Consider the following 14,638-nt stretch of genomic DNA (forward strand, 5'->3'; position numbering starts at 1 on the left):
AGGGAATTCTCCGGTGATGTAAGATGGGGACTCACCAGAGTAAGGACCCAAGTACTTGACACGGTCTGGACCATACCATGGGCTGCCGGATGATACATTTTTGGACTTGGCTGCGGTTTTGCACATGGTAATTCGGCCCTCACCTAGTAGGGTAGAAGTCGATTGACTAAGCTTGACAGCTTGGCCAGCTAGGGAAGGGGAGGTGAGAGCCATTGCGGAAGAAGCCATTTGAGAAAATTAAATGAAGTGTATTGAGTTTTAGCTCTCGGAAAATGAGGGAAAGCCGAGTGCTTGTTGTTGTTGTTGTTGTTCTGGTAGCTAGAGACGTTGGTAGCTAGGTATATGTATAGGGTTTGGTGGGGCAATGGAGTCTTTATCTTTGTGAAATGTGATATCTTCATCTGATTTCTCATTGGTGTAAATCATGTTCAAGATTTTCCCGATGAGTCTCTTCCATTGAGCTTTGATAATTTCCAGTTGGCTTGATATGCTCCACTACGTACTTTAAGTTCCAAACACAGAAAGAGAAGGAAAAGCTATTTTGGATATTACCTGTGCCTTCAATTGTAGCCAATTGAATTTGCTCAATACTCTTTGTGGTGAGAGACGTCTAGCCAATACAATTTGGCCACATACATACACTTTGGATGAGAGTAATGACACCTGAAGATTTTTTTGGATAATGAGAGGAAGAGTTTAAGAATAAGGATGATTTTTTTTTTTTTTTTATTTTTTTTTATCCAAGGATGGAAATTTGCAATTTTTCTTTAGTGGTAAGTGGCACAAAAAATGAATGGTAGAGACTGAAATAGAAGATCTAATAGTTACTCAAATAAAATCTAAAAGCTAAAGCCACAGTGCCACACCCAGAAATTTGTAGCATTTTGCACACTTTTCTTTTTTCTCTTTACATGCAATCAAGAAATGACAAGATGCTAATGACTATTTACTACAACTATACTTTCGGATGTACAAACGTTTTCGTATCATGGCCAAGGGAATTTGTGAACTCCTCTTACTATAGAAACTGTTGACTGAAACTTGAGATTAAATGTTAGATCCCACATCGTCCAGGAGAGTGGATCCTCTATGCCTTATATGTACATGCCCACCTCCATTAGAATGAGGCCTTTTGGGAGCTCATCGGCTTCGGATTCCATCGGAACTCCGAAGTTAAGCGAGTTCGCGCGAGAGCAATCCCAGGATGGGTGACCCACTGGGAAGTTCTCATGTGAGTTCCCAAAAACAAAACCGTGAGGGCATGATTGGGGTCCAAAGCGGACAATATCGTGTTACGGTGGAGTCGAGCTCCGGATGTGGTGGAGGCCTAGGCCGGGATGTGACATTAAACCTGGCTCAATTATGAACTTGCATTGTGATAGCAAGGTTGTTATCTATATTGCTTATAATCCAATTCAATATGGTCGTACGAATCATGCTGAAGTGAATAGACATTGTATTAAAGAGAAATTAGACAGTAAGATATCGTTTAACGTACGTTCGTTTGTAAAGTTTGAGATCAACTACCAGTTATTTTGACATTACAACTCGATTGGCAAGTTGCGCATTGAGGATATGTATGCATGCAACAAACTTGAGAGGCAATGTTGGCATGAATTGTGTAATTAAAGTCTTTGTTTCTTACTAAAACTTATTTTCTATTGTAATTAGGTTAGACTTTAATACCTTTTCTTCTTGACAAGTCTTTACACATTAACAGAACAATTTTTTGAACTAAATTTATAAATCACATGACATGCATGGTGGTTGATGGTTGAAGTTCTTTTGAATGATTTAAAGAAGAAATTCAACCATCTCCCACCACATCATATGGTCTATTAAATATGGTCTACAAAGATAGTCTCCATAACATCACTCTATATATTAGCCTCTAAAGAAATAAGAATACATGTTACAAAGTTCTTCAATTTTAACGGATTATCCATCAATTTATAGCATTTTGGAATGAGTGAACCTTTTGCACTAATGTCTGTTTCCTTGCCATGGTGGGCACTAAGGAACTGCTGTAAATCATGCATCAATATCTTTGATAATATTTCATTAGAACATATAAAATTATATCTGGCCTGACAGGAAATTACATATAAGAGGCAACCAATATCGGAAATTTTGAATTCCTCGATGAATTGATTCTTTATTTTCCATGAGAAGATGGATCAAATGAACGTAGTTGCCATGATGCTGCTGGCTCTTTGGGGCTTTACCAGTTCATCAGAACATGCTTGCTGAATAGGTTGTTAATAAAGATACCAAATGAGGCTTTTCCGTTTCTTTGAAGGCATGATGCTGATTCAATAAGTTGTCTGACCAAGGCAAATTCAGTATTTGTATAAAATTATTAATTAGTGCGATGAAATATTCAAGGGCAATGCAAATTTTTACTGAAACCAATTGTTGATATATTCCTTCCCGTTGATCACAAAGTTGTATATATCAACACAAGCACACAAGAAAAAATGAAAATCCCAATTCATACATTTGCCAAAACAATTAACAAGTAAAAGTAATTAGTAGAAGTGCTTCTCTCCAAGATCAGAGGGAATCTTAGCCTCACTGCCCTGGAGCAAAGTTGGTGGCATATGACCAAGCGTTGTTGTTAACGGGGTCAGCCAAGTGGTCAGCTAGGTTTTCTATTGGACCTTTTCCAGTAACAATGGCTTGTACAAAAAATCCAAACATAGAAAACATGGCCAATCTTCCATTCTTGAGCTCCTTCACCTTAAGCTCAGCAAAAGCTTCTGGATCCTCTGCAAGCCCTAATGGGTCAAAGCTCCCGCCAGGGTACAACGGGTCGGTTATCTCACCGAGAGGTCCGCCGGCAACCCTGTAGCCCTCCACTGCTCCCATTAAGATAACTTGTGTGGCCCAAATTGCCAAAATGCTTTGGGCATGGACTAAGCTTGGGTTTCCCAAGTAGTCTAGTCCACCTTGACTGAATATTTGGGCTCCCGCCTTGAACCAAGCAGCCTCACCGAACTTGACTCCGTTGCGGGATAGAAGTTCTGGGAAAATGCAGCCCAGAGCGCCAAGCATTGCCCATCTTGAGTGAATGACTTCGAGCTCCCGGTTCTTGGCAAAGGTTTCTGGGTCGGCTGAAAGTCCAGCAGTGTCCCAACCGTAATCGCCAGGGAATTCTCCGGTTAGGTAAGAAGGAGACTCCCCAGAGAATGGTCCCAAGTATTTAGCACGGTCTGGCCCATACCACGGGCTGCCAGATGACACTTTCTTGGACTTTGCTGCGGTTTTGCGCATGGTGACTCGGCCCTCACCAAGAAGGTTAGATGAAGAAGGATTAAGCTTGACAGCTTGGCCAGAAAGAGAAGGAGAGGAGAGTGCCATTGTTGAAGAAGCCATTTCAGAAAAATGAAAGTGTATTGAGTTTTAGCTCTCGGACAAGGGAAACTCGAGTGCTTCTTGTTGTTGTTGTTGTTGTTCTGGTAGCTAAAGACGTTGGTAGGTATATTTATAGGGTTTGGTGGGGGCAATGGAGTCCTTATCTTTGTGAATTGTGATATCTTCATCTGATATGATGTTCAAGATTTTCTCAATGAATCTCCTCCATTATTCTTTGATAATTTCCAGTTGGCTTGATATGCTCCGCTACTTTTAGTTCCAAAAACAGAAAGAAGGAAAAGTTGTTTTTGGATGCTACATGTGCTTTCAATTATAGCCAATTGAATTTACTCAGTACTCTTTGTGGTCAGAGACATCTAGCCAATAAAATTTGGCCACATACATACACTTTGGATGAGAGTAATGACATTTGAAGATTTTTCTGGATAATGAGAGGAAGAGTAAGGAATCAGGATTGTTCTTTTGGATCCAATCTAGCACTAAGGATGGAAATTTGCAATTTTTTCTTAATGGTAAAAGGAAAACTAATGAAATTTTTTTGAAAACTTTGAGTTTTAATGATAAGGGTAAAATAAAGGGTAAGTGAATAGTACTAGGATTGAATTTTTAGTGTAAAAATATGATTTTTCGTTAAAATGAACATTACCGAAAACTTTTCGTTAAAATTCCTACAATTTAACTGCTGAAACTGAAAATAAAAAGATCTAATAGGTTATTGAAATTAAATCCAACGACACGTGTAATAATTATTTACATTGAAGCCATAGTACCACACCTGGAAAGTTTTAGCATTTTGCAGACTTTTCTTTTTTCTCTTTACATATAATCAAGAAATGACAACGACTATTTACTACAACTATATCTGTGATGGTAACACGTGTTTGCATTTTTATTTTCAGTTGTATAAATCATACAATTTACATTCGTTTGTAAAGTCTAAGATCAATTACCAGATATTTTGACAAAGACACTGTTAAGTAACATATTTTACAACCCAATTGGCAAGTTGGGCATAGAAAATATATATGCATTCAACCGAGAGGGGATGTTGGCATGAGTTGTATAATTAAGGTCTCTGCTTTTTACTAAAACTTACTTTTTATTGAAATTTGGTTAGACTTTGATACCCTTTTTCTCTACAGGTCTTTACACATTGTATATTATGAAAATGCTAGAGAAATAAGAATTGTTAGATTTATTGAACATTTATTAAATAAATAATGTTCCACTCAAATGTGGAGATGGATTATATTAATATGTCTTGGTAAAATCTTTAATTATATATTAATTAAAGGATATGGAATATATGTGCTTGGTACAGTGGCTTTGGCAAGCCCTCCAACCAAACCCTAGCTAGGGTTAGGTTGGATCCCAATTCCACGAAGGTTAGATGAAGAAGGATTAAGCTTGACAGCTTGGCCAGCAAGAGAAGGAGAGGAGAGAGCCATTGTTGAAGAAGCCATTTCAGAAAAGATGAAATATAGTGTATGACTACTGAGTATATTACTCTTAGTTAGTCTGAACAATGTTGTTGTTGTTGTTTGGTCAGAGACGTAGGTGGGAATATATACTATTTTGGTGCATGCGGTGCTTATCTACGTGATATCTTCATTCCTTTTTTCATTGGTGAAAACGATGTTCCAAGGATTTTCACGATCGATTTTGTTCCATTGGAGATTTGATGATTTCCTGTGGGCTTGATATGCTCCACTAGTTTACTTCCAAAAACAGAAAGAAAATATTAAAACTGTTTTGTGTTGCAAAATTGTGAGAATGAATATCCACATACTTTAAGTGAGGAAGACTTGAGAATAGTAGTGTAACTGTTGTTGTATGATGTTTGCAAATGGGCAATTATTTCACTTTTTAGTTTGTCAAGGATGTGGCTCTATATAAAAAGCATTCCATGTGTGATTACAATACACAACAAAAAAAAAGTAGTGAAAGCAATAATATAAGTATCCCTCCATTCTTCTTTTTACCTGCAATTTTTTTGTGTTATAATTACGAAACTAAACAGAATGATATTTTGCACCCACTTCGCTTCTATCCCTAACAAAAGTTATTTATCTAACTTTTGTGCATATTTATAACATTTTGGATATTATACGCTTTGAGCTTTAGCCAACTGAATTGCTCATTGCTCTTTGTGGTGGGAGACGTCTTCAATTCCAGATGGTTGGACATACGTTCCACTTGTTAGGTGTTGATCTCAAGCCAATATAATTTGGCCACATACTCTTCAATGAGAGTATTGACCTCTTGAGTTTCTTGGATAGAGAGGTTAAATTTACTCTTGTGGATTGTTGATACATCTGTTAAAATTTCAAATTGAACGTAAACTTTTCACAAATCAACACAAAATAAACACAAATCAATACAGAAAGTAAAAAATTTCGCCCTAATTCTTCAAATTTGATTAGGGTTTCAATTTGGGATTCTGAAATGGAGATTAGGGTTGTGATTTGGGAATTCTTAAATAGAATTAGGGTCTCAATTTGGGATGGAAATGTAATAAGGGTTTTGATTTGGGATTCTGAAATAGAATTAGGGTTTCAGTTTTAAGGATTTTAAATTGTAATTAGGGGGTTTTTATTTTGGAATTTTGAATTAAAATTAGAGTTTTGATTTGAATCGTATCAACCCTCACATATATCGTAAGAGATGGGCACTTGGAACCGAACCGAAATACGGACCAAACCTGACTGCATCGAACTGTTTGATTTTCGTGGTTTTGAAACGGTCTGTGTTCGAAACCGAACCCCGGTCATAAAAACGGTTTGGTTTCAGTTTTGAACATCTGAAATCGAACTGAAATCGAACCTCATTGTAAAATTAAAAAAATATTTAATTTAATATCGGTATTAGGTGTTGGATTCTAATTAGTTATTTGGATTTATGTGGGATCCACAAATTTTTGTTGGGGATCCATCATTAATACCACAGATCCTTTTGTTTCTCTAATGTGATTGCTGGGGATCAATTATATGGGTCTAATGGCTAGTTTGGTATTGTTGTGCTTTTAAAAAAACCTCATTCTGCTGTACTGTGAGAATAAACAGCTGTAAGATGAAACAATTAAGTGTTTGGTAAACTTTTATCTAAAACTGCTTCGACCATGTTAAATGACTTAAAAGAATACGATATTAAATATAATATGATAATTTATTTTAATTTTAGTTATAATTTTTTATTTATAATCTCTTTAGGGTTTTTATTTATCTCTCTTTCAATATTCATCCACCCTAGATTCGTCTTCATACCAAACCCCGATTCGTCTTCATCCAAACAGCTATCGTCTTCTCCTGTAAAACCCATATCCCCTCGCTTTTCAATCCCACTTTTTTTTTTCCTCAAAGCTTATCGATTTCTTTCAATTTTCTCAAAGCTTTTTGATTTCTTTCAATTTTCTCAAAGCTTTTTAGGGAGAAGGAGAAGGAAAGGAGTGGATCTGCAGTCTGATGTGCTTTTGAATGAGCGGATTTGCAGTTTGAAGGGGGGGTTCTGGCAGACTAGTTCGGCAAGAAGAAGACGACAAGAATCGGATTAGTGAACTGGGCTCTCCTAAATTTGCAGACGAAGAAGCAAAGCATTTTATGAGGACCCAAATGGTCGAAGCTTTGAACTTGCAGCGGAATTGGATTTGGGACTCTCTAACTCAAGGCCTGAGATCTTCAACCTAGCGAAGGAGATGTGAATTTCAACCCAGCCGACGAAGAAACCGGGAAGGTATTTTTGAGATGGCTTCACACCTGAAGGATTTTTCTGAAACATTATATTATCCAGAAGGGGAGTGAGAGTGAGAGAGAAAAAGTCTCGGAATTTGGAATTTTTGGATCCAACTGATTGAAGAGTGGGTTCTAGGAAAAATAGGGAAGACAGCGTGAGAAAGGGGAAGGTAGGATTGGAAAATTGAAAAGTTCATTAACTTCTTGTTGTTCACCCGTGTTTTGCTGAAATAAGCTGATTTTTGGAAGTTGCCTTTTTCAGCTTTGGGCTTTTAGCTTTTTTTTTCACCCATAACTTTGAAGAAAAAAAAAAGCTGATTTAAGGTGTTTATCAAAAATCTAAAATATCCCAATTTTTTTCACACCCACTTTTTTTTAAAAGTTAAGCAAAGCTAAACTGGGGCTAAGTGGGATCATAGAGGAATATACTTCCAAACTGAGACATTGATCAGCCATGCCTAGGGAGAACTCTTTGTTTAGAGAAAGTCACATTGATCAGTTACCGTTGACCATCGTTGTTAGAATGGGGATATGCTTGTTAGAATTCATGTGTGTCTAATTGAATCTCTTATACAATAAGGATATTCTTGTTAGAATTCATGTGTCTTTGAACAAATTTGTATGGATTTGCCTAATTACTTTAATGACCAGTGTTACTTGTCAACGAAATGGATTTGAACTTGATTCAAGTTGAATTTTAGTATGGTGATTATGATTTTTTTTTTCAATTGGGTTGATTAATGATGTAAGGCATTTAGTTTGTAAATGGTTTGAAACCGAACCGAATAGCAGCCGACCCGAAAAACCGAAATCATTTCGGTCGAATTTCGATAAACTGAAATAATTGGTTTGGTTTCGGTTTTTATCCCCTTCCCGAACCATTCGGTTCGGTTTTTCCCAACCAAAATCACCCCTTGTATTATTATATTAGAGTGCTGATAAATTCATCCCACTGTCTTATTTTCCCACTCACCTTTAATAAAAAGTTAAGTACTAATTTTATCCTCTTGTAAAATGACATATAAAGACCAATGAAAAAAGGGAATGACTTGTATCAGTTTTACTCACTATCTTATTTCTGCATCCTCTCACTTCAAATTTGCATTGTTATGAATTATTTTTTTTTTATTTTGGTAACCAATTTTTAATTATTAGTCATAGTGGCTCTTATATCAATGTCACTGTTTTGTGATAAAAAGTTGTAAATTTTCACATTCAACCAACAAAACCTTTGAGGTAGGTTTTAATTTTTGGTTTGGTACAGTGCATTTGATTATGGTGTGGGATTTTTTGAGAGGTGTAGATGCAGATGAAGGAGTGAGTATTTTGGGTCTGTCAAAACAAAATTGCATGTGGTGTTTGTTGTCGTAAGAACGAATTGTGTGGCTACGTATTCGTTGTAGGTTTAGGTGTCATCATGTGGGGGAGACTGGGTTTCTATGTGCACACATGGGTGATTTATTAGCGATTTGATTTAGCTATTTAGGTTGTTTGGGTTTGATTTTGTGAGCTTCTTGAGGTTGTTCCTTTTTCTTTTTTGGTGTGTATTTTGTGTTCTTTGACATGGGGGTGGTCAACGAGCAGACAAGGGAGACTGACAGAGAAGAGGAGGAGGGGTGGTTGTGGGCAGGGATCAGTGTAGTTTTGGAGTAAGACGCAACGGAGGGCGAAGAAAAGGAGTTCAATACATAATGAGTTTGTTTATCTCTCATTTCAATCATATTTTTGGAATTTTGATCAGAATAAAAATCGGAAAGAAAGATCTTGGCGGTTAGCGAAGGCTTAGCTGGGTTTATGAGCACTCTAATATCTATTCTTATAAAGAATTTAAATATATATTAGAGGTTATTTTTGAAAAAATAGTAGGTGGGAAAATAACATCTTAATTTTTAACTTTTTTTGTGGTGGGTGGGACTATAATTTGGGTTGAGAGATAAGACAATGAGTTGAGTCCAGTAACACTATATATATTATGCTTGTTTTATTATTAATATATACTAGCATATGGGTACACATAAAGTGTGTGAGAATTTTTTATTTATTTATGTTTTTGAAATAGAAGGAGAGAGGAAAAGAGTGATAGAGAATATGGAAGTGTGAAGTTATTTATTTATTTATTTATTTTAATTAGAGATATGTTAAGATTACATGTAGGTGAGGGTTTGAAAAAAAAACAGCAAAATTTGGTTGTGTGAAATTACATTTCTGCCCTATATTTCTTATTCATGTTCTTTTTTAATTAGAGGGTTAAACTAGTAATTTCATAGGATTTTGGTTGACAATGAGTGTTTTATTAATTAGTTAATATTAGGCAATGAATTTAAAACATTAATGCTTTTTTTCTTTCTTTTTTTATTTAAATTATTAATTCTCTCTTACAATCCACAAGGAATTAATTGTGTACATCAAACATCCAAATAAGAGTCTTTTTTTATTTTTTATTTTTTTGAAATGAAGTACGATATTCATTGAAGATTGAAATACGTACAAATCGATTATAGGGTGCTTAAAGTGGGCCTCAATAAAAACTTTGCAGGGGCTTTCAACCAAATCGAAGGGAAAAAAAGTGTCATGCACCAAATTTAACTACTAGTACTATCCTCCAATAATAAATCAGAAATAGGTTCTTCGAACTAGAAAACAAGGTGATCAATAATTAGGTTAAACCTCGCAAGGCGATGGGCCACTTTATTCGTCTCTCTTCGACTAAACAAAACTTTCCATTGCTTGAAATTTTGACGGAGTTGCTTTGTATCCTCAAATAGATGTTCGTAATGACGACTATGTGCTGCTCTTGCATTCTAAATTGCCGAGATCACCATCATAGCATCTCCTTCCACCTGGACTTATTTCGTTCCCCATTTCCGTAAGAACAGCGCTGCTGCACGTGCAGCAGCAGCCTTTGCATGTAGCGCCGATCGCACCCCTTCGTCCCTGGCCACCTGTGCTGCCATGAAACCTCCCACCGAGTTCCTTGTTAGAATCAGAGCTATACAACTACACAACCAAGACTAACAAGATTTGAGACAAATATTCTGTAAGATTTTGAAGAAGAAATCAGAGGGAGAAGAAACACACAGAGCATATCTCTGAAACATCTATCATTGTATTTCCTTACTGAGCAGTGAAGCTCGAAGAGTCATTTAACTGTTAGAAGAGAGAGAGAGAGACATATCCTCTATTCAATCTCAACCAACCATTACAACCTATCTTAAGATCAAGACACTTGTCAAATGATAAGCCCTATGAGACTTAATCAACACATCACAGTTTTACACAATAGCTCAGCCTATGAGCTGAGACAACACACATAACAAACTTGTAACATTTACTAATCAGCTCAACAACTTATATACTAACACTCCCCTTTAAGTTGTGAACTGATTTCACCCCAAGAAGATTTCTCAAATAAGTGAACTGCTCCTTTGCCAATGCTTTTGTAAAGATATCTGCTAGTTGCTCCTTAGTAGGACAGTAAATTAAATCAATTACTCCTTGCTGCAATGCTTCCTTTATGAAGTGATATCTTCTGTTTATATGCTTGGTTTTCTGATGAAAGATGGGATTCTTGGTGATGGCTATGGCTGATGTATTGTCACAATTTATTGGTGTTGCAACAGTTTGCATTTCACCAAAATCCTCTAGAACAAATCTCAACCAAGTAGCCTGTGTTGTTGCTTCAGAAGCACTGATATACTCTGCTTCAGCTGTTGATAATGCAACACATTGTTGCTTGACTGAAGACCAAGAGAAAATCCCATTTCCAAATGTAAAGGCATACCCGGACGTGCTTTTCATATCATCCTCTGAGCCACTCCAGTCACTGTCACAGTATCCCATTAAGAGTGTTCCTTCACCTTTCTTGTATTCCAACCCGAAGTCGAGAGTTCCTTGAACATATCTCAATACTCTCTTTGCTGTTCCATAGTGCTTGTTAGTGGGGCAATGCATAAACCGAGCTAAGAGACAGGCAGCATACATTATATCAGGTCTAGTTGCTGTGAGATACAGCAGACTACCTACAATCTGTCTATACTGAGCTTCATCTGCATTTCCACTTCCATCTTCTTTTCTCAGTTTATCACTTGGAACCAAAGGAGTATGTACTGATTTGCAATTCTGTAATCCGAATTTCTTCAGAAGAGATAAGGCATAATTTCTCTGATGAATGAAGATGCACTCCTCAGTTTGGATCACTCCCATTCCAAGAAAGTGATGTAACAGACCAAGATCTGTCATCTCATACTTATGCATCATCTCAGCTTTAAAACCATTCATTAACTCTTGACAGTTTCCAGTGTATATAATGTCATCGACATAGATGGATACTATGATCAAATCTGTGTCTCCCTTGTACTTGGTGTACAGAGTTGCCTCACTGATGCTTTTCTTAAATCCACAGAGCATTAGATATGAATCTATTTCACCATACCAGGCCCTAGGTGCCTGTTTTAGACCATACAAGGCTTTATGTAATCTGTAAACCTTTTCTTCCTCTCCTTGCACCACAAACCCATCTGGCTGTTCAACATATACTTCCTCTTCTAATACTCCATTTAGAAAAGCTGACTTCACATCTAGTTGAAATAACTTCCATTTATTCTTTGCTGCCAGTGCAATCAGAGTTCTAACAGTGTCTAACCTTGCAACAGGTGCAAAAGTCTCATTAAAATCAATCCCAGGCTTTTGTGCATAGCCTTTTGCAACAAGTCTAGCCTTGTTCTTCTGCACTGTTCCATCCAAATTCAGCTTTGTTTTATACACCCATTTTACCCCAATCACCGGCTTATTTGAAGGTCTTCTCACCAACTCCCATGTCTGATTTTTCTCAATCATATTCATTTCATCCTGCATTGCCTTTTTCCAAGCTGCATCCTGTGCAGCTTCATCAAATGATTCAGGTTCAACAATACATAAGTGACACCTCTCATAGATCTCACTCAAGTTCCTATACCTCAGTGGAGTATTATCATACTGAGGTGAGATCAGTGAATTACTTGACTCATAAATAGTAGTAACTGAAGGACTTCCAGCTTGAATTTGAGACCCATCAGATTCTTCTTGTGCATGAACATCAGTCAACTCATCAATTCTATCAAACTCTGAAGATTCAGCTGCAGATAAAGGAATACAAACTTCCTTGACTTTGTTTTTCTCCCAGTCCCATCTACCATTCTCATCAAAAATTACATCTCGAGATAACAGCACCTTTTGAGTTAAAGGATTCAGTATCCTATACCCCTTTTCACAAGTGCCATATCCAATGAAAACACCCATGACACTTGTTTCTTCTAATTTGTGTCTTAGATTCCCTGGAATAAGTGAATAACAAACTGAACCAAACACTTTCAAGTGTTTAACCCCAGGTTTTCTACCACTAAATTTCTCAAAAGGTGTAGTATCCTTCACTGCTTTTGTAGGACTCCTGTTTAGCAGATACACAGATGTGTTTACTGCTTCACACCAGAGATTGTATGGGAGTTCTTTCTCAAAGATCATGCACTTTGCCATCTCCACAATTGTCCTGTTTTTCCTTTCTGCTACTCCATTTTGCTGTGGAGAGTATGCAATTGTGAGCTGTCTTTCTATCCCCAAGTCTTCACAGAATTTTCCAAACTCGTTTGAGTTGAATTCTCCTCCTCTATCTGTTCTTAACTTCTTAACATGGTATCCACTTTGAAGCTCAACCATGGCTTTAAATTTCTTAAACACATAGAAAGCCTCAGATTTGTTTCTCAAGAAATATACCCAGCACATTCTTGAATAGTCATCTATAAATGTAATGAAGTATCGATTGCCACTCAAACTTGATGTTTGCATGGGACCACACACATCTGAGTGTATTAGCTCAAGTGGTTTCTTTGCTCTCCACATTGATTCTTTGGGAAATGGTTCCCTGTGATTTTTCCCCAGTGCACAGCTTTGACACACAGATTCACTGTCTTGAATTTCAGGCAGCCCCAAAACCATCTCTTGACTCTGTAACAGTTTGAGACTTCTGAAATTTAGATGCCCAAACCTCTTGTGCCAAATTCTAACACACTCATGCACATTTGTCCTCAATGCAAGCTCCTTGTTTGTGTTGAGAATCAAAGGAAAACATCTATTTCCTTTCTGCTTCACACTGACTACCAGATTTTGTAAGTATCTATCATCAAACACATCCACCTTATAATCTCTAAATAACAGAAAATAACCGTGCTCAGTCATTTGTCCCACACTTAACAAGTTTTCTGCAAGACCAGGTACTAACATAACTTCTTTTATATATCTTCGACCCTTTACAGTTTCAATGATCAGTGTCCCTTTCCCTTCAACTTCAACCAAAACTCCAGTGCCAACTTGGACTTTGGCTTTCACTTTCCTGTCTATATCAACAAGTAGATCTTCTCTGGATGTCATATGATTACTACATCCACTATCTATATACCATTCATCACTTATCTTCCTCACTTCTCCAGAATGATTTGCATAAAACAAATTTCCAGTTTCTTCAACCTGATTAGCAAAGTTCACATGCTGCACAACCTTGTTCATATTACAATACCTTGCAATATGCCCAATTTTGTTGCACTTGTGACACTTAACTTTGTTTTTAAGCCAACATTCTCCATAATGAAGTTTATCACAGAACTTACACTTATCCCCAGTGTTGTTTGCCTCATTTTTCACAGTGAATCCACCCTTATTACTCCAATCACCCTTGTTACTCCATTGTTTCTCTTTTGGCTTAAAATTCTTGTGATATTTGTTACTGTTTGGCTGACCAGTGAACCTATTAGACTTCGGAACAAATTTCAAACTAGCAAATGCTTTCTCCATACTACTCTCTCCATGTCTATCCAACCTTTGTTCATACCCCTTCAAAATAGCTACAACATCCTGTGCATCTATGGTGTCTAAATCCTTAGTATTCTCTATCACAGCTGCAATACTATCATAGGACTTAGGTAAACTAATTAACAATTTCTGAACAATTCTTTGATTACTCAGATCCTCACCATAGCTCTTCATTTGATTAATCAGATCAAACAATTTAGCAATATACACAGAAAGAGATTCACTATCATTCATGCGAGTGTATTCAAAATCTCGCCTAAGACCTTGGAGTTTCACGGATCTTACTTGTTTATCACCAACGAACTCTTGTTTCAGAATGTCCCACGCAGCCTTCGCACTTTCCTGAGTTGCGATCCTCGGGAAAATTTGATCCGAAACTGCACCTTGAATAATACCCAGTGCTCTAGCATCCTTAACGACATTCTCACGCAGCAGCTTCCTCTCCGCCTCTGTGAGTTCCTCGTCCTTCATCGGAGCTCTGTACCCACTCTCCACCATATTCCACAGCTCATACGAGCGAAAGATGGTCTTCATTTTGATTTGCCAGAAATCAAAATTCTCGCCATTGAAAACTGGAGCCCGAAGGTCTCCTCCTCCAGATCCAGCCATACTAGACACTCAAATCACTGCAATAAGCTTTTGCTGTGAATCCGAGCTCACCCACTCGTAGAAACAACGCCCAGCAGTTTTAGATC

At 37.2% G+C, this 14,638-nt stretch overlaps 1 protein-coding gene and 1 pseudogene across 1 annotated transcript; both read right to left on the reverse strand.

The window, feature by feature from the left end:
* The window catches only part of LOC137709411 (chlorophyll a-b binding protein 40, chloroplastic-like), a 4,519-nt pseudogene extending 4,291 nt beyond the window's left edge, over positions 1–228 (reverse strand).
* Positions 229–2,390: 2,162 nt separating this feature from the next.
* Positions 2,391–3,490, reverse strand: LOC137709319 (chlorophyll a-b binding protein 40, chloroplastic). Its single transcript, XM_068448402.1, has one exon. The coding sequence runs from the start codon at positions 3,373–3,375 to the stop codon at positions 2,572–2,574; it is 804 nt and encodes a 267-aa protein (XP_068304503.1). The 5' UTR covers positions 3,376–3,490; the 3' UTR covers positions 2,391–2,571.
* Between the last annotated feature and the right edge of the window lie 11,148 nt (positions 3,491–14,638).

This window comes from Pyrus communis, chromosome 11 (assembly GCF_963583255.1).
Source record: "Pyrus communis chromosome 11, drPyrComm1.1, whole genome shotgun sequence".
In the NCBI taxonomy this organism is placed as follows: Eukaryota; Viridiplantae; Streptophyta; class Magnoliopsida; order Rosales; family Rosaceae; genus Pyrus; species Pyrus communis.